Raw genomic sequence first — 21,956 nt, 5'->3', positions numbered from 1 at the left:
TTATAATCGCCACAGATCCTCCCAGAAATTCTGGCGGAGCACAGAGCACATCACAAGTTCAGCAAATGCGAGACCATCAGATGATAAAAGCCTGTTTGTGCTGCTCTTAACTCAGTAGCACTAATAGCTGATTCTTCACATGCCCAAAATGAAATTAAGGGGGGTACTCAAAGAGGTTGTGGTTACACGGTCACTTTAATCTGGCAGAAATCTGGCTGCTGCTGAAAGCGGTTGTTCCACTCCTCTCCCCCCTCTTCCTCTGCACCCAGTCACTCTTTTCACCCACTCTCATCTGGCACCAGAGTTGCTACGGCTTTGGAACAGACCTGACCCAGCTGAATATCGGCTCCATTAGTTGTATGCTTTGTTTTTCTTTTTCAGTTAGCTTCTGAGGGTGGCACTGCCACATGAATGCTTGTGCTGGTGTAAGAGAGCGCAGAAATGAGTGTGTGGAGGAAGAGGGAAGGGAAGAACCACTTTTTCAGTAGCAGCCCAAAGGGCCATTGAATGACGGCCTGATTAGACTAGAAGCATCCAACCCACACAAGCGAAACTAGCTAGGATGTGAGCCTCTCACATCCCTTGGTAACTGCTGTGCTCCTCTGTCATAAGCACCTTCCCGTTTCCCAGTAGTCACTGTACACTTGGGGTTTCCAGGCACTCCTTGTCCTGGGAATCCTCTGCCCATCTCTTCAGCAGCAAACACATTATCTGTATTGCCTTCTTTCTCAGCCTGTGATTTCTACAGCCCCGCAGCAGTCCTGCTCCCAGCATGTCAAATTAATTCCCATCTCCTGTTTGTTCTCATTTTTGCCTTTTCCCCACAATGTGCGCGCCATCCCAAACTTTTCCACAGACCAGTCAACCAAATTAAAACAACATATTTTTCCAAATTATTTAAACAATGAGCATTTCACTTCTGAGACCCAGCCCAAAGATCCTTTCCCAACCCAGTGAAATATTGTCCTAGTTCTGTTAGGCTTAGGGGCAACACGCAGTATATACACAGTTGAGTTATCCCAACAGCAGAGCAGTGCTTCAGTTGTGGCTCCTGGGTTTCCTCCTTTCCAAAAGAAGCAATCCGTGTTAGCATTGTGCTTGGCTCCGGCTGCCTTCCCTCCTTGCCGCCTGGCTGCCGCGGTGCGCGAGGGGTGCCAAACCAGAATTCCTCAGCTCCCCTTCCCAGCCCACCCGTTCCCCACCCGTCTGTGTGGGAATGGGGAGGGACAGTGCTGGGACCTGCTGCGCCAGCAGCCAAGGTGGGAGAAGAGAGACAGAGCTCCCAAACTGTGCCATAGAAGAAAAACCCTCATCCCCGCTGCTCAGAGTGGGCAGGTTCAAACCCATTGGCAGCAATAACTTCTGTAGCATCAGTGACTTTCTTTGCTGTGGTGCACACAGCCCTTGTGTGCAGCACATCTGCACAAGACAAGAGCACACTGTGCTGACAAGAAGACAAGAGCAGAATGTGCTGACAAAAGGGAGCACAAAACCCAGTAACAGAACAAGAGAAAATGCAGGATCATCCTGGAAAGACACAAATCTTCCAGGTCAGTGTTTTCCATTTGCTCATGCTTGTTGCAGTTTTACCACAGAGCTGATGATCACTATTGCTGGTTATATGCACCTTCTCAATGCAGTTGTCTGGTACAGAACAGCTCTACACCACAGATTTCATCCTCTACCATTGTTTCAGGCATACTGGGTGAGAGTCCATGACACCTGATAGCAGTTAATATCACTGTATCTGCAAACCAGCCCATTCAGTCAGGGTATCAGAATCTGGGTGGAAACTGTTTACACTGATTTGCTGTATTTATTCCCCCTGCTGCAGTAGAGGCTGATATCCAGTGACATGCCCAGGTTTAAAAGAAATGAAAATGGCCATTAACAACTTAAAATCCCTTATTGGAGAAAAAAAGGTGAGGTTTTATTTTCAGGTGGAACCTCCAAAATCAGGTTGCTGGGACTTGCCATGAGGAGTCCTATCGTTCCACTAAAATCTGGGCCGATGGGAAACACTTCCACTATTAGGATAAAACTTAGAGTGACATTAAGGCTTTATTGTAACTGCATTCTGAGGTAAATCATACACGCAATTTAACAAAAGATTCTGTGAAACAAACTGGAGGTTCCTGCAGAGAAATATCTTCATGGTTTGACTCAAAACCCAGGGGAAAGACGCTTAACTCCTTTTTCACTTAGGGGGAAATGTGCTCTTTCTTGCTCTTGTTTTCCTTTTATTTTTTGGTAGCTTGAAATGGTTTCTATTTCTCTGACTTGCGCTGGTCTGTTCCCTCCCTGCTCTTGGAGCTCATTTCTATTTCTTTGTCTCCAAAAAAGATTGCATTTGTATCATCTCCAGAGAGGTCACCGGAGGTACATTGAGTGCTCACTGGATATGTTACACATCTGGTTTATATCCTCCTCCACTGAGCCACTTCACATCCCAGAATACAGTATTTCTGTATTGTTGCCATATATCAAAACACAGATGCACAGACGGTGGGGCTAGGTAGGCACAGCTACACAGACACTTCCTCATTAATTCCATTCAATTAATTTAAAGTAGCCACTCTTCTTGTAAACACAGCTCCCAGTTCTTGAAGTAGAAGCAATATCAAACTGCAGAACCATGAAACAGTGTAAACTTCTGCACCAGAAGGGTTTTCTTTGCAACAGCCTTTTGGCATTTGCGTATAAAATGAGTGAGACACTCGTTTTAGGGACAGAAAAAAGAAATTTCTACCTGGAATTTGTGGCAGTCTCTCATTTTTCATGGTATGGACTGCAACAGACATTGCCATACTAGTGATTCTTTGTAGGTTCAGGGGCTTCAACAGAGGAGATAACACATGTCCTATTGGTGACCCAAGGACAAACCTAAGAAGGCAGCAGATGTTCGGTGCCTTCAGACTGGCATCTGCTGCCCCTTCTCTGCCAACTCATCTGCTCTCCCCTTATGAGACAGGACGAACCTTTCTCGGGTCAGCACAGGACAATAGCTCTGGAGGCAGAATGTAAGGATTGTGCCAACAATAATCCCTGTGGCACTGCCACTGTGGGCCAAGAGATCCTCAGAGCACAGGAGGAAATACTTTGTGCTGCCTTGGGCTTCTCCAAGTCTGGCACCGCCTCACAGTGGAAGCATTTTGTGCCATAAGCAGGTTTGGTTTGGCCTGTTACCAGCAACAGAAACTTCCTTTGGGGTCATCTGTAAGTTTGCACTAATCTTTGCTCAGGTTTTGTGGTGTTTCAGGCTGGTGCAGTGACACAGGCCAGGCAGGGTTACAGCCATCACCCGGTGTGATGACCTGGTGCGGTTCCGAGGCAAGCATACAATGTTAGTGGACTGACTGATGGGCTGACAGACTGACAGCCAAGCAGTGTGCTGGGCAGCCCCAGAGCAAGCAGGTTCGTGAGGAACCCCTTGGCACTGCAGCCACGCAGTGAAACTGCAACACTGTGAGGGATTCAGGCATCCCAAAGATCAGCTCTTGTCATTGAAATCTCTGCTTCTGTAAGCACTTGGGTTTGCAAAATCATCTCTCTGTGTGTCCTGAAAGGTGTGGCAGGAGCAGGAGCTGGCTCAGGCAGCACATGGAAGAGGGGCAGTACCCACTGCCCATTGTCTCCATCCATCCTTCCATGCATACCCCAAATGTGTGTGCACACATGAACCCGCACACACCCAGTTTCACTCTGATTTGTCCCTGGATTGAATTAAGCTGAAGGATCAAAGAGCCAAATGGGGACACTGTTTCCACACAGAGCAGAGGCAGGGACTCTGCTCTCAGAAACCAGCCTGGTGTTTGTCCCTGCTGGCCTCACCTGATTCAATCAAAGTACAGCCAAAGGTCTTCTGTTTCCAGCCCTAGCTCACTCCCATCACATCCCCCTCAGCTTTCTTCCCACCTGGGCTCCTTCCAACTTTGTCCCATGTTCTCCAAATTGCCAGAAAGTGTAATTCCTTTTTTTTTCCCCTGGAATTGGCATTAAAGCTGGAAGCAAAGACATTTCTGTCTGGTCAGAGGGGGGGAATATCTGTTCCAAATGCTTTTGAAATAGGCACATCAAACTTTATGACACTCCTTTTAGAACAGTGGATTCTATTTTCCTTATATGAACTTTGGTGGAGCAGTTTTCCATGCCCACATACATGCAGACTGCTTTGTTCCAGGGCTTGGGGAGATTGGCTCTCCAGTAATTGAGCCATGCACAGTTTCTCAACATGAACTTGCATTTTTGGAAGCATTACATCTTCAATTTTAGCTTAAAGTTCTATTGAAAGTCTGGCTCTTAATAAATAATGGTATACAGTTATGGAGCTTTTCAGTTTAATGCGAACTCTCAGTGCTAACTTAAGTAGAATTGGGATACTTTAGTTGCTGGTTCATTATTCCACTCTAAAAATTTTAGGATGGTTGAAGTGATGTATTTATAGTAGCTAAGTGCCCCAGCCTGATCGCAATCAATCTGAGCAATGCCACGCATTGTTCCTGTGATAGCAGAGGAGATCAGAAGGTGATGTTTGTCGTTGGTAAAATCTGGTCATGAGGCAAATAAGTGAACAATGTCTGCATGCTAATGTTATGGTAAATGCTGATCTCCCTGATTTTCAGTAACCCTTGCAACATCTAATCAGCTCTGTCACCCCACGGGTGAACACAGCCAGGGCAGTCCAGAGTCAGTAAGTTGGTCTATATAGCAACATTATATGGGGAGATGTTTGTACGCTGCTTGCCGTTAACGGGACCTGAGTTTCAACAGGGAACATTCGGCACTTTATAACTGGATTCCACAGACATAAGGAAATTACCCAAAAGTGCATGAGCTAATACATACCTGGCATCTTTTGTAGTCCTTCTCCACAGATAATGCTCTGTAACATCTCTTACAGGATAAAGACAGCAGAAACACAAAGGTGAAAATAAATGAGACACATGTGTGGGCTTAACCTGGAGCAACAGTGAAGGAAAAAGTGACCTTGCTGTCATTGCGTACATTTCCTTGTCTTGTTTAATTTAGGAGTCGTGTTCTAAAAGAGCACGTTTTGCTGTTTCTGTTGTCCCTGTACTGATGATTTACTGTGTGTAGCCCTGAGCTGTAATCCATTTCTCCCTCTGCTCCAGCGAGTCGTTCTGGGCACGTGTGTGTCCTGCTGCTGACAGCCTGGAGCCACAGGTGCTGTTCACTTCACTCCTGAGAGAGTGCAGTTTCAACAGCAAAGCTGCTGATGCAAATGGAGCAGAATTAAAAGCTTGGGAATAAATTAATAAATTAACTCAGTGGCTTCAACACTTTCAATGCTTTGTCATCCTGGTAAGTAGGAAATAGATGAGCAACTGAAGTGATGGAAGTGGCCTCCTCCTACCTCTTGGCAGCCATGAATTTCAGCTATACAGGATGATTCCTTCTCAAAACAGAATTGGAGATGCGTCAGCACTCTGAGTGTGTAAGTAATGCTGCAACACTTAGTGAGCCCAGTCAGTCTGTCATCCGTGCTAGAACCATGCCTCCTCAGGATGGATCCCAGCCAAAGTGGAAGCAATGCCCTCTGTTCAGGGCACTGTTGGAAATGTACTGCTGGAGTATTTTGTTTGAGGGGAAGCCCTCTTTCTTTCTGGGGTGGATGAAACGCTGTGTGGGGTGAGTCACCTCTAGGTGCAGCTGGAATGATCGGTACACAGGCTGACCGGTGCAGAGCAGTCCAGACAACCACAGTACACGCCCTTAGACACATTGGTAGTGTCGGGTAAGAAAGCTTTCACCTCCCTGGGCAGTTTAACCACAGCTGCAGAATTTACCAAGGATGAGGCTGTGCAGCTGATAAAAGCCCCTTAAACCACATGGAGGTATCCCCAGATCACTTAAGCTGGTGTGGAGAAGAGAAATGAGAGGGTCCAGTTCACACTTAAAGCTTGAAGTGAGGCAAGGAAGACATTTCTGACTCTGACTCCATAGTCTGTTCCATCTATGAGCGATTCTTTCCTGAGGCTGGACTGGAGAGCTGTGGCTGATACAATCACACATAATGAGTTCTGTAGGCATGCACCAAAACAGAAATTGGCTTGCTATCAGCTGCAGGGATTTTAGTCTTTGACTCTTTCTGTGGCTGTTCACTTTGCTGGAAGTCATTGCACTGAAGGGCCTCTGCAGAAACGCTGTTAGCCCAAAGCCATATTAATATTTAAACTGTGTTTCCCAAGCACTGTCACAGCTGTGCAGTGTGAAATAGGAGACATTTTTCTCTCTTTCCCTGAGCAGCTCTAAAGCATCTAATAATAAACAGGGAAGAGTGAAAAGAACGAAGTTTGGGTATTGTGATAGCTCATCTAAAATACCAACTATTAACACCCCGCTGTGGATTTGAAGTGAACAAAACTTTGTGTATCACTGAAATGCCCTCAAATGTTGAGGACTTAAAACCAAATTTCTCTGGGCAGAAAGTGTTCTTGAAAACCTTAATTTCTGCTGCTGGGATGCTGAAATGCAGTTCAGATCCATCCACTGCTGAAACATAAGCTTAATTTCTATCATTTTGAGTACATTAAAATATCTGTAGATATATACATACATAGAAATAAACAGATGCAAATCTATTACATTTATGTGATTTGCTTTGAAATGAAGTTTGTTGCCTGTGAGCCTAAAATTGTGGTTTTCAAATTGGAAAATGAGTAAGTGTACATGCCTGGATGGCAGGGCTGAATGAAAGCAAGTTCTGGCCTGCCATGGTGTGCCATGCTGCTCTTGCCTTCAGGCTTTACCCTGGCCCTCCTTAGAGTTGCCAATAAGTGTCAGAATTGGAAAGGACAAGGTATGTTGTGTTTGGAACTGCTCCTTCCCTAGGGCTGTAGGCAGAATCTGCTGTACCCAAGTCATGTTTCAAGCTTTTCTTTGTGTCCATGGGGGCTAGAACGATGTTTCCTAAATGGAAGAGGAGATTCTGATTTCTTCATGCGGCTCTAGGAGATAACCAGTAGCAGTTCAGGCTTGATCCATCCCAGAGAGTATTCTTAACACCAACCTGTCATCTCCTTCTGTGTTAGCAAGGAAATGAGCATGTTTAAGAGTTACCAAAATTGTATTTGGTGATAACAGAAACAAACCTGTGTGAGTATCGTATATCATAGCCTCTTTACTCCTGTGGAAGGCTGGGATTCACTGGAAGACTTCCATGGGCAAGACTCACTCATATTTTACAGAATGAGGCCCTTACTATTTATTTTTTAATCTTATTTTTAAATTATTTCTTTTTTAGGCTCAAGGCCTCTGATTCCTGTGAATCATGGTATTCAGCTGTTGTGCAGTCTGAGAGTTTCCTCTACAGTCACCTATTTGAAATGCAACTCATACAATAATACAGGATGTCTGTAGTGTAAAATAGTACCAGTAGATAATACAGGACAGGACAGTATAGAATAACCTTCTATAGACTAGAAAGAAATCAAATCTACAGCTGCACAGTACTGCTGTAGACAGTTCCTGATACATACAGTTATTGGCCACAGGTCTAGCTGGTGTGTGAACAAGAGTATGACATTCTTTGTTTGCTGTGCAGAGCTCTGTCCTTATTTAGTCCTAACTACCTGTCAGTTGCTTTGTGAACGTTTCAAAAGTGTGAGGGGTTTTTAAGTCGTTGCAGTTTTGTTTTTAGAAAGGTGAGGAATCCAACATCCTACTCTGAGTAGAGCCCTTTGATGGGTCGGGATGCTGCATGAATGATAAATATACCCACAGGCTTAGAGTAACTATCCAATGGCATGTAACTAAGGTGTAAAGGAGTCAATTTTACACAGGTTGACCACAGAGGCCTTGTCACTCTCCAGTAGATTAAAGTCTTCCATTGGACCTGTAAATTTCTTGTACTGGTCTTGTCCCATGACTACAGAAACAGCTGTTTTGATGGACTGTTCCATTCCCTGCAGATGACAAGAGTCCAGCGCTGTTCCTGTGCGTGCCATGGCACCAATAAATTGAGCACAAAACCTTTCTGCAGCTTTTCCCATGGCTGACACTCCACGTTAGTCATTCCTTTATACTGGTGGTTTTTTTCCCAGAACCTTGATCAGTCTTTTCCAGGAAAAAACTGCTCCGCTGATGACTTATAGGCAGCATGGAGAGGAAGGCCATGCTGTAAGCCTGGATTAATTTCACACTTCAGATGTGTGTGTGTGTGAGGTAAAACTACCTTCTTTGCTTAAAATCCCGTGGGTTTACATACCCTTCTCATGAATGTCCAATGATTGCAGAGGGTTTCCTAGGGGAATGGATCCATGGCGTGCTCTGCAAGGAATGGAGACTTCTTGCCTGGTGCTGTGCTTGTGAAACAATCCTTCAATGGTGCAAAAAGCAGGTGGGAAGGTTCTGGGACAAGGAGGGAGAGCTCTGTGCTTATGCCAGACTGGGTGAGGCCACCATGTTCTTGTGAAGGGTCTGCCACATCCTAGTCAAGGTTTGCTTGTAGAGGAAAATGTTGCTATTGCTCCATGATTGGAAGGTGAAGATTCTCCATCCCAAATGTTCCGCTGTCTGCGTAGCAATGAAGACGCTGCCAGGTGAAATTCAGAACTTCATAAGCACAGGATGCTTTGCAACCACAGGAGTAAAATGTTCAAAGTATCATGAACACGGGTGTCTGAGCAGGAAAACGGCCATGTCAGTGCTATACAATTGTTCTGTCTGCATAATTACTGAGGATCTGATTTTGAGAGAGTTCAGGGACAAGTTTTGTAGACTTCATGTCCCTCGTAATCCATGACAAGAAATGGACACTGGTAGAATGCCTATTTTGAGACTCTTCTTTAGGATCAAAGCAATCATGACCTAGAAAGAGCAGATAAATCCCATCATTGTTCATTATTAAGTATGCTTTATTTACATTTACATTTGCATTCCTGTCACTGGTAAAGCTTGGGTTTATGTTTGGCTTTTCTTTCTATGCAGCTATGCAGCCAACCCTGCTTATTTAAATCACTCATCACTGATCACACCTCAGATTCCTGGGAGGTAGGTGAGCTCTGCTATAGTCATCTTATGGACATTGCCTCCCAGCCAGAGAGGAGCAAACCCGTCATTCTGCAGCGTTTAGTTTAAACTGTGTCTCTAGCTGATCAATAGAGGCTGTGACAACACTCAGAGTAGTTGAGCTTTGTCTGTTAGGCCTGGTTTTGGCCCAAAGTAAAACAGGGCCCACCAAAACGTGAGCAATCTGCTGATTGAACCGGGTAAATCTATGTACTAGAACCATTTATCTTAAATAACCAGGACAAGCTCATATTCTGCAAATAATTATGTGTGTGAGTAATTTTTCTCATCTGCTTGAAGTTTATTACTGATGCTGGAACTAATCCTATATAGTGCATGGGAAGTATAGAGAAGTACATCCTGATTGCATTAAGTGGAATATTGGGCTCTGTAGGAGAGTAGAAGTGCTATGGATCTGATAATCCAGGCATTTTGTAGACTGGATTCTTGTGTCAGTTTTATAGGCACTATATGGGTACATATTCATAGTCACGGCAAGAGAGTTCAAGAGCAAATGTCTAAGCCAAGCATACTCTGAACATTTAGAGCATTTTGCTAAATTGATTTCTGAAGCCATTCAGTAATTACTCTTTATTCTGAAAAATTCAAAATGAAGCAATATTCTGCCCCACTTTGTCTTTGGTCCAAGATCTCCTATATTTAATGTTGGCTCACTCAGTTTAATAAAGGTATGTGTATGATGCTCTGTGCAAAAAAGAGAGATGCTTAAATGGATCTTTAGATCCAAATCCTCCCTGGAAAAAAAAATGGTACTTAAACTCATCATCACGTATTGAAACATCCTGAGAAAGACAGGCAGGACCAAGAGGAGCATGAGATTTGGAATAATGCTGATGCTTCAGAATTCTGGTTTCATGTTGAGCCTTACACTGGGCTGGACATGCCTGTTTGATAGAACAAGGAGAGTTGTATTAGCTCAGAGTTCATTGAACGTTTTCTGCTTTTTCCTGTTTTTCATTTCAGTGCACATCTTTACCCCCAGACCTGAAACAGGATTAAAATGCCAGAAAGGAGACAGATCACTCAGCATTTCCAATCACGTACCAGACATCTCAGGACACACAGTTCTCACAAGATTTTCTACCCTTTTTAGACCATAAAAGGCTCAGATAACCTCCCAAAGTACACGCTCATCTCTTCAGTCATTAAAAAATGAACGTTTACTGAGAATCGAAACTGGATTCCTACCGCAGTGATCACATTCAATCAATCCAATTTCACTCCATTATTTATGCATTCATTCATTAAGGCAGATAACAGAAGCCTTCATTCAAAATGAGGTTCCAATATTCAAAACAAGGCTGCAATTATGGCAAAAAAGAAAGCCCTGAAGTACTGCAAGGAATCATTTCCATACACACTCTTTCATTTCAGATTGTTATGGTTATTTACTTTTTCTCTTTGATGTTCACTTTTCAGAATGCTCCAGAGAAGCAGCACTGTCATCGTGACTAGAAGAGTACACTCTTCAGTCCCCATGAGAAGCAGGCAAATACCCTATCATCTAAACTACAAACTGGCAAGTTCGAGTTTTGCATTTCCAATTGCCTTCACCTCTGTGCAAGTGAATTTTGAATAAAGCAAGTGATTGACTGGAAATTCCAGTCCTCATAACCAAGTACTTCTGGTGCATGATCTCCTGCAAGGTAAGGCAGTCTCATAAAAACAGCCAGTTAGTTGAACTGCCAAATTGCTTAGTGGCAATAGCATAACTCCTTCATATACTATTTATCTGTCTGTGATAAAATCTTTTAGTCTAGGCCTTGCTGAAGAAGTTGATGCTTTCAGAAATGCCAGCCTTTGTCTCTTTTCCCTGAGTTACTGTGTATTTAAATTAGATTTGGTATTATTTATGTACTCTATAAGTGGTACTACATTTTGGGCCCTAGGCGCAGTCTGCCTTGTCTGTACAGGTTTATACTGCACCTAACACCTAGTCCCTCCATCTGCTAAAGGTAATAAATATAATAAGATAATGTAATGCCATAAAGAGTGATGCTTTTACCAATTAGTCTGCAGCTTACATTTTGGGGTTACTGGAGATAGATCAAGTGGGACCTACTCTGAGAGGGAAGAACTGCAGCCGCACAAAGTCCTTTCTTCAGATCTGCATTTGAATGGCAAAGAGTATAAAGTCACCACTCCAATGTGCTGTGTAGAAACTTTCAACCATGTCACCCACATAACCATGCAGACTCCACACTAGCATCTGTGTTCACAGCAGTCTTGGATCCCAAGGGGGAAAAAATCGGCCATTTGCTAAAGTTTTAATGTTTGGTGGGGTTTTTAAGGTGACTATTTCAGTCATCTGAGCTGAACACTTTAAGAAAAGGGGTGAAAAACAAGGGGCAGGGAGGAGGGATGCAGTAGTTTGGGTCAAACAGCTTTTGAGAGTTGTGGTGCCGTTTATACGCAGAAACAGTGGCATCTAGTGGGCAAGTTTTCAGATGAGAAGAGACAAAATTAGCAGACACTGAATATAAAGCAAGGCAGCAATTAAAGCTAATGATATATTTATCTGCTTCATAGATTAAAGATTTTCCCAAGTCTTTTGTAATCCTCTTCTGTAAAGGCATTTGAAATCAACTATTTTGCCATTAGCTTTCCCATTCTGTATACAACTTTCAGAATGCTTGTTCATCTTATTTTAGCTATATTAAGCCCTCTCGTGGCTTTCATATGCAAATTCTAATTACATAATGCCATATAGATTACCATAGGGAAGCCCATGGTTTGCATGCATATATAGAAGTCTAGCATTTTTTCCCCAAGGTTTTAGACATGGACCAAATAGACCTTGAACACACTTGATCTATTTCCCCTTTAGATGATTTCAAGCACAGCGTGGCTTTGAAGGAAAGATCTGAGTAAAGGGCAAGAATCAAAACACAGTAGAACAGCCACACTGAAGGACTGTGAGAAAAGCTTATTACATAGCTTTTGTAGCTATAAATACGATGTTTATGCAGTGTTAACTTTTTATGCTAATTCTGTATGAGTGTTTTCATTGCTGAGTCATAATAAATGCTTGAGTTAATTTATTTATACCTGACCCTAGGATGCTGCTCTTTTATTAGTCCATGGATCACATGTAAAACACTATAGATGTGTTATGGACATACAGAGATGTATAATAAGCAGGGTGAGGGGGTGCTACATCCATTGCAGTAGTCTAAAGCAGTCACACTCGTCCCATCCCTCTCTCTTTAGACTTCAGTGTTTGCCAGTGCTGAGCAAATGTAAGTTTGCTGTGCTGTGATGGCCTCCTCTTCTCTGTCTCTCTCAGGTAGGCTGAAGGTTGATTCTCTGTTTACTTGCAGGGCCCAAATTAATTTGTATGAATGGAGGACTTGGGTTCTTAAATCTAGCAGAAGAGCTGAATATATTAAAAAGAAATATCTTGGATTCTTCAGGATTACAGAGGCACTGATTGATAGGCTTTAGTCTGGGTTTTTCTTCTTTACCCTCATAATTTCTGTTCTCTCTCTCTTTCTTTACACTTTTTTTCTCCCTGTATTCTCTATGTTTCAAACTTTCCTATATGGCATCTGCTGTTTTTCTTGTCTTGATGGACCAGGAGGTACTTCCATGGTCAGTTCTACCACAGAACAGAAGTGTAGGTACTATTAGGAGAGAGTTTACTTTTGTAAAGAAGCTTTAGTGCTGTAATTCTGTAAACACTGGTGAGCTTTTGATTTGAAACTGAGTGCAGATATGGGTTGGCTCTTTAGCCCATTGACTAGATCAGGTGGCCTGGCACAAATGTAGGCTAAAGACTATTAACACTATACCACAGATTTTTCCCTTATAAAGTGAAAGAGAACATGGAACAGGGACCTGGAAGTACTTCACCTTGCTGTGTTTCTGGTTTTCTCCTTGTGAGTTAGACTTAATAATCCTTTGGAGATACCTATATGAGATGCGGAAAAGCAAACTTAGAACCAATAAACACTGTCTATTCCACGTGTGTGCTTTAGGATTAGCTCTGTATTGCTGAGTTATCCCTAGAAGCTACTATTTAACCTTACTAGTTATCTAACTCATGACTGAATATAAGTAGGTGGGAGTTCTTGTATTTCAGAGAAGTACTTACATCTGCTTTCACTGGGTGAAAGTTGGCATAATTGGGTTTGGCATGAACTTTTCACTGTGCAAGAAAAAGCAGAGCCAGGATTTCACCTAACGACTTTAACTTCAGCAGAGATATGCAAATTGAGATCTGTGTATTGCGAGTATTATGAATGAAGTACACAATAGCAGCCTGATGATACTTTTTTACCCTCCCAGATTTAATCTGTGATTTCATCTTGACGGCAGGGGAAAGCAAGCCTTTGATGCTTTGAGATTTAAATTACTTCCTTGGAGTCATCTAGGAGAGCTCTCTTACTGAAGGAAAGTATACCAGAAGGACTGTCAAACTGTTTCAGCCTATCAGATGCAGCAGTAACTACCTTATATATATGCATAAAACTGTTTTATTTCGCTACCAGTCCTCAGGCTCAGTGCAACTGCAGTGAGGAGCTCTGAAAGTTACTTTGTTCCTTTCATAACTAATTCTGTTGCCACTGCAAACCATAACAGTCATGTAAGAGCCATCAAGACATTGTTCATGTTGTTTTGCAGGTATCATATGTTTACCATCTGATTGTACAAGGTACTCAGTACCAAGGCAAAAGTTATAAAGGCATGCAGGCAGAAATGGCTGGATACATGTGCCTGACCTGTCAGAATTATGAAGGAAAGGGAAAAGCTGTGCAGAAAAACTACAAAATGGTAAAGTCTGCTCCATAGTCCTTCCCAGCTGCTGATCCTAGGAAGTCCTCTGACATCTCCTCACTACTTCACCGTAATAAGCTTCACTTCCAGTGATTTTTGTATGGGAGACTAAAGTAACAAAATCATCTGAAAATGGGTTTGCATCAAGCCTTTATTATGAAACAATACATGAAATAGTCATCAGGCAATTAAACATAGATCAGTGTTGCATAAATGTTATGTCTTCATACAATACTGTTATTTAACCTAGAAAACTTAATTAAGGATTCCTCCAAAGTTAGGGAGCTGGCCTTCTTTTCATGGTTATATCTCCAGTTTTCTATGAACCTCTCCCTCTAAGTTTCTGCTGCTTCAGACAGTCTGAAGTTGTACCCTTAAAAAGCATGCTCTGGCACTAATCAGTGATTTATTCTTGCCCTTACTTCAGAATCCTCTAATGGTTTGGGTTGGAAGGGATCTTAAAGCCCATCCAGTTTCACCCACTGCCACAGACAGGGACACCTTCCACTAGAGCAGGTTGCTCCAAGCCCCTGTGTCCAACCTGGCCTTGAACACTGTCAGGGATGGGGCAGCCACAGCTTCTCTGGGCACCCTGTGCCAGTGCCTCAGCACCCTCACAGGGAAGAGCTTCTGCCTAAGAGCTCATCCCAATCTCCCCTCTGTCAGATTAAAGCCATTCCCCTTGGCTTGTCCCTACAGGCCCTTGTAAAAATTCCCTCTCCTCTGGACTCGCTTCAGCGGGTCTTTGTTCTGATGCTGGGGGCTCAGCAGCTGAACATCGTACTCCAAGTGGCGTACTAAGGGAGACCCTTGATGTATTTATTCATATATGCAGTCATTACTGGTAGAAAATATATGGTGGTCTATAACATAAAACTTCCATTTATAGTTGGAGGTTTTGCTCTATCACTAGGATTGCACTGTATTGCAGAGGTTCAGCTCTGCAATGAGCACATAGACAATGCAGGAATAATCTTTTCCTCCTTAACATAATCATGGTATATATCCTCTTCAGTGGCCATGAAGAGATCTGTGGAAAGAAAGAGATCTGCAGAGAGAAAAGAAAATGTCATTTAAAAACATAACTAATGTTACTGACATTACTAATAACAGAAAGGGCTTCAAATCATTTAAGCACTTCTCTAACATGAATTCTTCACGATCGCCTGTAAGCAGCCATAGCAAAGGATTCCAACAGCCAGCGAGCCAGCTTTCAACTGTGCCTCAGCTGGAAGATGTTTTGAAATCTGCCAACTTGCCTCCTCGGGGTAAGGTTTGGGAATTTTGTGTTTTTGTTTTTAAATAAGTTTCAGACCTTTGTCTTATTGTGGACTAACAGAGCTCCACTGAAGTCTAGCACAGCATCAAAGGCATTTAGATATGTACAGATACAAATAAATAGCAGAATTTTAAGCAGAAACACTTTCTGTCTTTGAAACAGATCAGCCCTGACAGACACCGTCTGTTTTACTTGGTTTTGAAAGTATGGAGCTAAACCTGCAACTTGCATGTTACAAGGTTAACTGTAAGTGATACAGCATCACTGTTATGGTAATGATTCAGATATATCCCAGTTGACAAATCTGATGTCTGTTTGAAGAACGTCAGAAGGAAGGTTCATCCTGTTATAAGCGTTTACAGATGTAAGTATATCCTCTTTTTTGGCATCATTTTGGCTGTTGGGTAATTGGAAGAGTTTACTTGTATTTTATACTCCTTACCTCAATGCATCCCTTTTTTTTAATGTAGCGATAAGCTGATGCTCCATGCAAAACACATAAGGAAAAAGGATGACCATATCAGAAACCAGTTTGCATGGAGTACTAATGGGATGTGTCATTTTGTCACCAATTGGCTTGTTAGTAGTGCCTGGTTTCTGAGCTGTGCTTTGGAACATATTTTCCCATTAAATTCTATGATGCATGTGATAAACAGAGGCAATAAAGCAAATGATGGCATCTATTACACTGATGTTGAAAACTATGCACAGAACTAATAATCCATGCAAGCTCTGAGAGAATGTTCCATGTTAAGGTTTGCCAGAATGTGTACTAAATAGTGAATTCCATCTAAAAAGTCAGCAGTCAGCAAATTATTTCAGCTGAGAATACTGCAGAACAGGCTGAGCTCCTAGCAGGTCAGACTGCATCTTACATATCCTGCCACAGTCCTCCAGAGAGCTAAGTGAACAAGTCCAAGACTTGAACAGATGAGTTGGAAAAGGAGCACGAGCAGACGGGAAAGAAAGAGGAGCAGTCTGAAGCAACATTATTAAGAATGTTTTGTGGTCACCAACTTAGATCCAGCACAGAAATTGATAACCACATGTTTTAGTAACAGCAACAGACTGCAGTGACACAGTTGATGCCAAGGACACTTATGTTCCCTGCCACTAATCTGTCGCCAGACACCTTTTAGCACAAGGTACTTCCTCCAGCCACTGATTATTCTCTCCTCTTCCTGTTTGTGGCTCTGCCCTTTATTACAAAGAAAGAAACAGGCACTGCAAAATAAATCTATCTACCATTTGTGGGGTAGGCAAGACCATTAGATTGGATGCACCAGATCCCTGTTGCAGTGTGGGACGCAATGCGGATTCAACCAGTGTTCAAGGAATTGTTCTTCTGCTCTCTGCTCCAGGCGCTGGAGGTAAAGCATGTACTCCTGTTGGAAGACAAGAAAAAGTAATTTAATTATGTGATCACTCAAGTCTAATGTCAGGCCAATGAACCTTACATATGAGCAAGTAATTTACCCCTTAAAATCATCAAATACAGTGAAATGGTGATGCCAATCAACTTCCCCACCCTAGCAGTATTTACTGACTGACATCAGTAAAAGTGTTGAGCAAGAATTTTACAGTATTCATAAATCAGGGATTCTGCATACACATTTCTTATTTGCATAGAGGCACAGAAGCTTCTGTTGTTCCTGAGGGTACAGAAGGATTCTCACAGATAGGTCTGTTGTAGCCTCTTTTGAAAATAGATTCCTGCTGATTAAAAACCATGAACCCCTGACAGGATCATATGGCAGTACACCAAAGGGTTCTAGTTAGTAGCGTGCATCAGTGCTGACCGGTCTTTGTGTGAGCCATAAAATCATGTGCATTTCCCATACTAATTCATAGGGGGTTGGTGTAAGCAAAGAGTTACCAAACTGAGGTGGGCTGTGTACCAAAAACCAGACCTGCACCAGAACAAAACTTACTTTTAAAAACTTACAGCCCCAGTGCCTGAGGGCTCACAAGCTCTGTGAACACTGGGTACAGGTTTTCATATATATGGTCCCCCCACTGCTTTGCACAGTAGGTGTTGCAGGATTGGAAGCTATAGTGTAAACCCTTTGCACTGGCCAAGTATTCCTGCTGTGCTCCAGCTCTTTGTGCTGAGCAGAGGGTTGGTACACTGGGGGCCAGCAGGAAGCATTAGTATCCTGGTTTTTAATGTGCTTTCTCTCCTGGCAGCACAGGGAGACTTGGCTCAAATCCCTCTGTAAGACTGCATTACGAATTTGTGGAGAACAGAACTATATAACTGATAGGATGCTGCAGGATTAAAAGCAGGGTCTCAGTCAAAATAAGATTAAAACATGCTGATAAGATAAATGACACTTTAAAAATAATCAGAAATGGCAGATCTTGCTGTCTGTAACTGAACAGGCTTTTTGAGTGAAACAGCACTTGGAAGGCAAACAGTGTCACAAAGAATTGCAAATTAAATTCCCCAACTCAGCATGATCTGGCCTAGTACAAACAGCTTCTGCTTAAAATAGACGAACAGAGGTGGGTTCATCCCAGCATTCATTTCATTCTGCTACAAAGAATCCATACAAAAGCAGGTTTTCTCCTAGAGCCAGGGTACAACTGTGCACAGGGATAGAGGAGCCATGCACCTTCATTCACAAGGGAAAATCCCTGAGTTCCTCATGGAGGAGGAGGATAGGTTTTCTATAAGTAGATATTTGTTTTTATACTGAAAACCTTTACAATTAGTGAGGAAAACAAATACTCTTCTCTTTGGGTTTTCTTACAGAAAGGCAGCATTGCTGTATAGGAAGAAAATTTTAAAAAAGGACATAAAAAGAAGGTTGGAATGTCTCAAAAAGTGTTTGCTACTGATCATGGTGGGATGGAAGTGGTGAGGACAGAGCAGCAGAGGTCAGTGATCAAACACTTTTCTAGCCCTAGCTCCCTTTAGTCCCCACCTAGAATCACAGAACCACAGAATATGGAAGGGAAATTGGAAGGGACCCATAAGGGTCATTTAGTCCAACTCCCTCCTCTTCACAGGGCTACCTAAAACTAAACCATAGACTGAGTGTTGTGTGGTTTTGGCTCTATTATACAGTCTTCATTGCACAAGATTGTTAACCAGCATGATGTGATATCCTTGTGACAGCTTTGAGTTGCTCTGGCCATCACACTTGACAAAAAAGCATGTGCATCAGGAATGGCACATGGCCAGGTGGCTTCTTTTTGGCTGGTCTACAATAACCACTGGAAAGAGAAGCCCACGGGCTGTCTCCACAACCCTGCCACACACTGAGCTCAATCCTGCAAGGTACGTAGCACTCCTCATGTCCTACAGAGTTCAGAAGTGTTCAGCACCTTGCTAAACTGAGCCCCACATGTGCATTCGTCACACATGCACCGTCTATTGTGAGCTTTCTCACTTCTGTGGGTTTTGCCTCTTCAGGACCATGTCATTTGAGCACAGTTTATTTACTTTGGAACGAAATAGGCAGTAATTTTAAAATACCTTAAGTACCTCTTGAGAAGTGCAGAATTATACATTACATCTTGTCAAAGCAAGTAAAACAGAAGGTTCTTTAATTCTTTTTCTTTTCTTGTAATACAGTTTAGAAATAAATACAAATATTTCCTGCAGTACCAATGCTGCTGCCTTAAGCTAGCAACTGAAAACTCCTACCATATCATAACAAACCATCCTATCTGTAGCATCCATAAATAAGTGAAAGAAATTATTTTAAAAGCTAGCTGAGAACTACCTCAATCTCCACACCGACCACTGACACCTGCATCTCCTTTCTGCCTTGAGTGAATGTGCTGTAAGCAGAAGACATTTCCTGTTATTTAGTTCTTCAGAAACAACCTGATGAAATCCACATTTCTATAAATGAAAAGCCACTTTCTTCTCCATAATTTAATTGACTTTTTTGAACCGTGATAAATAATTTCCACATTCTGCAAGCATACATTTCCTCAGCAACATTCAGCACTTGCAGAATGCTGCTTAACAGTAATTGAAAGAATGTAAAGGGGGGGGGGTAATATTTCACAGAAGAACTCAGCTGCTTAAAAGAGCGATATTCATAAGATACTGCTTGGAATTAAATCTCTATAAATCTAATACTAAGCACAAATGTTTTGGGGCTTTTGGTGTTGTGGGGGTTTTAGTTAATATAATTTAAAACTGAAAGTCATAAATCACCCTCATTGGCTCATCAGGGAAACCAGCTTTTCTCGGTCTGTCTCCACGGCGAGTTCTCAGAATCTGTTTGGCATCTTTTCCAGCCAAAACTGGGGAAGTGTCTAAAGATAGAAGAGTAGAAATTAGCTCTGAAATTACCAAAACATTAACATTTTATCTGTCAGTTGTAAAATGAAACGTCTCCAAACCTGATTTTTGTCTATATACAAAGTGTGCTTTCATTACAGCCCCTTCCCCAGGGGATATTGCATTCCAGGAGATACGAGTGGAATTTTAAACCGTTTTTATGCTTGTGCTTTCTCTAGTTCTACCTCTATGAAGCAAACCCTACATATTTGTATTACTCTCTAAAATGAGAGAATATAGCAGTACCATCTAATCACTGGCGTTAGTGATTCCAGTTCTTTGTTCTTTTCTGTGCTGCTTTACTGTTTAGGACTATATTCAAAGTAATGAGTTAGCCTTTTGTTGCAAAGGAGAGCTTCCACTGAACATTTTGCTTGCAGAACCTTGTGCAAATAATATTAAAATAGTAAGCTAGGAATATTAAACTTTTTGGTTTTACAAGAAATGAATGTGGAGAGCAAAACATGGAATACAATAGCGTGATTGTTAAAAGTCAAATCATGGAAAGCCTGCAATGTAAAAATAGGTGTTAAAAATGAAATATGAAGATAGTAAAATGCAAGGTTGTGGAACTAATACTGTTATGACATGCTCTGCTGTGCTACATACACATGCAGGTTTGTTCTATACAAACTCCTACCTGTAAAAGTGGTCATCAGGATCAAAACGGAGACACACACAAGAAACGTCTTCATTTTGATTCTGCTTTCTCTCAGCCTGTTCCGAAATGAGTCGCGCTGACCGAGGCATCAGCCTATTTGAAGTAGCTACGTCAGTCACAAGTGTTTGTTTATGCTTTGACTAATCTGAGTGATAGCATAATTCTGAAGACATCTGGCCTGAGGTTTTGAATTAGGCTGTTATCTGCTCACACGTCCTCAGCATAACTCTGTTCCTGAGGGACAGAAAATAGAAGTCCTTTTTTCCACGTCAGGCTTCAGAGTTACACTGGATAGTTTACATTTGTGAAACCAAAGCAATGGGTTTGGGTGCCTAAGGTGAGCAGTTGCTCTTGAAAAGAAACAGTTGCCCATTACTGAATGTTAATGTTACAGGCTGTTGCAGAGGGACCCCTTTTTCAGAAACTGTCTCAAACTGCAGCACAGAAATGCATATTAATAGGGTTTAACTCTAGCAAAGGCAAATTGTCACTGCTGGAAAACACAGCAGAGAGGTTTTTATTATAGCGTTAATAGAACCATGCAAATGAAAACTCGCAGAATTCTTCTCTTTTCAGGACAAGGAAAACTGGATCATAAGAAACAGGATTGTAAGTGTTCCTGACTAGTAAACAGTGTGAAGTAAGAATGTAGGATAAGAAATGTTGCTGCAAGCAGCTAGTTTCTGCCTTGAGAAATACGGCAGAGGTCCTCTTCCAAGCAGCACTGTGCTGGACATACAACATCACCAATCTGTAGGAAAAGAAGTAAGTGTCCCTTTGAATCTAGGGTATGAAACAGGGAGTCAGAATCCATCAGCGGCTCACACAAGGGACATGAGTGATTAACATTCCCCTTTGGAGAGGACATGTAGCACATCCCTGTATCTCCTGCACCTCAGGGGTTCACCGGGGCTTGCCAGCCCTCCTCATTGGAGCCTTTTTATTTGCTGAAGAGGTGGTGTTTATTGCCCTGTGCCACCGTGCCTGCACAAGTCAGGGTGACCTGTGGCAAAGAGTGTGAGTCTCAATGAGATACAGAAAGGTTCAGGAAGTCCAACAGCAGATCAGAGCAAGGCCGGTGAGTGCCCCTCAGGCAGACACCTTGGGGTGTGCTCAGCTGCTGTACCCACTGGTTGCCAGCTCCTTAGCTAGCCAGGCTGCATTAGCACAGCTCCTCACGCTGATCTTTACCGTCTGTAAAGGTCTGACAGAAACAGTGTGCTGTAGGTGTGAGGGCTCGTGAGAGCCGCAGCAGGGGATGGAAGCGCTCAGGGCTCGGGCCATGCTGGAGCTGGGGCATCCCATGATGGGACTTCCCTTGGAAACCGGAGTGTCGTTAAGCTGTGGCACGCTGGCATTTTCCAGCGTGTGAACAGCCTAAAATCCAAGAAATGTTGTGTCTCTTGTGTGGATGTCTGTAATTGTTCAAGGTACTGCGTTGGAAGTAGGAAACCCTGTCGTTTCTAATAGCAGCGGCTCTTTATTTGCAGAACTGCTGCCGGGGAGCCGTGTAACGTGTGAGGACCGAACGGAATTAGGGGGAAGCGCTTCTGGCTGGGGTCACAGGAACCGGCAGTGCGGTAACCGGGCCCGGAGCTGGCCCGGCAGCGGATGCTCCACCGTGGCCCTTCTCCCCGGGTTGCCGAAGCCCCGTTCCCGGCGAGCTCCCGCCATGCTGTGGCTGGAGCTAAGCGAGGGCCGCGCTACCCCGCGTTGTCGTGGGGGGGCTGGCGATAGGCCCGGTGTCGCGATAAGCCCGTAACGAGCCGGCCCGAGCCCGGGCGGCGCCCGTCTCCTGGCAACCGCCGTTTCCGCTTCCGCCGCCCCGCGCATCTCCGCGGCCGCCGCTCGCCTCCTGCTCGGCCCAGCGGGAGCCGCCGCCGGGACCC

General features: G+C 43.1%; 1 protein-coding gene and 1 long non-coding RNA gene across 3 annotated transcripts; one reads left to right on the top strand and one right to left on the bottom strand.

Annotated features, from left to right (window-relative positions):
* The first annotated feature begins 13,676 nt into the window (after positions 1-13,676).
* LOC133270306 (uncharacterized) lies at positions 13,677-15,243 on the top strand. Its single transcript, XR_009743727.1, has 2 exons — positions 13,677-13,824; positions 14,843-15,243. It is a non-coding gene; the product is annotated as an uncharacterized LOC133270306 (long non-coding RNA).
* Positions 14,400-20,379, bottom strand: CUNH17orf67 (chromosome unknown C17orf67 homolog). Of its 2 annotated transcripts, XM_061455373.1 has the most exons (4): positions 20,047-20,379; positions 19,281-19,381; positions 16,352-16,491; positions 14,400-14,875 (listed from the first exon to the last, which is right to left on the bottom strand). In XM_061455373.1, exons 1-3 carry the CDS (start codon positions 20,099-20,101, stop codon positions 16,375-16,377), a joined length of 273 nt encoding a protein of 90 aa, XP_061311357.1. In that variant the 5' UTR covers positions 20,102-20,379; the 3' UTR covers positions 14,400-14,875; positions 16,352-16,374. The 2 variants fall into 2 exon arrangements, with proteins under 2 accessions (XP_061311357.1, XP_061311354.1); XM_061455370.1 differs by lacking the exon at positions 14,400-14,875 and having other exon boundaries at positions 15,548-16,491.
* Positions 20,380-21,956: the final 1,577 nt, after the last annotated feature.

The sequence above is a fragment of the Pezoporus flaviventris genome, unplaced genomic scaffold (assembly GCF_033815535.1).
Source record: "Pezoporus flaviventris isolate CSIRO_AGI_PZ_B2104156 unplaced genomic scaffold, CSIRO_AGI_Pfla_v1 ptg000020l, whole genome shotgun sequence".
Classification (NCBI taxonomy): Eukaryota; Metazoa; Chordata; class Aves; order Psittaciformes; family Psittacidae; genus Pezoporus; species Pezoporus flaviventris.
This window is presented reverse-complemented; position numbering and strand designations above follow the sequence as displayed.

Coding starts and splice junctions, on each gene's coding strand:
- CUNH17orf67 (XM_061455373.1), bottom strand. CDS start 20,101: ATGAAGACGTTTCTTGTGTGTGTCTCCGTTTTGATCCTGATGACCACT. Junction 19,382..20,046: donor CCTGATGACCACTTTTACAG/GTAGGAGTTTGT, acceptor TTCTATCTTTAG/ACACTTCCCCAGTTTTGGCT. Junction 16,492..19,280: donor TCCCTGATGAGCCAATGAGG/GTGATTTATGAC, acceptor GTCTTCCAACAG/GAGTACATGCTTTACCTCCA.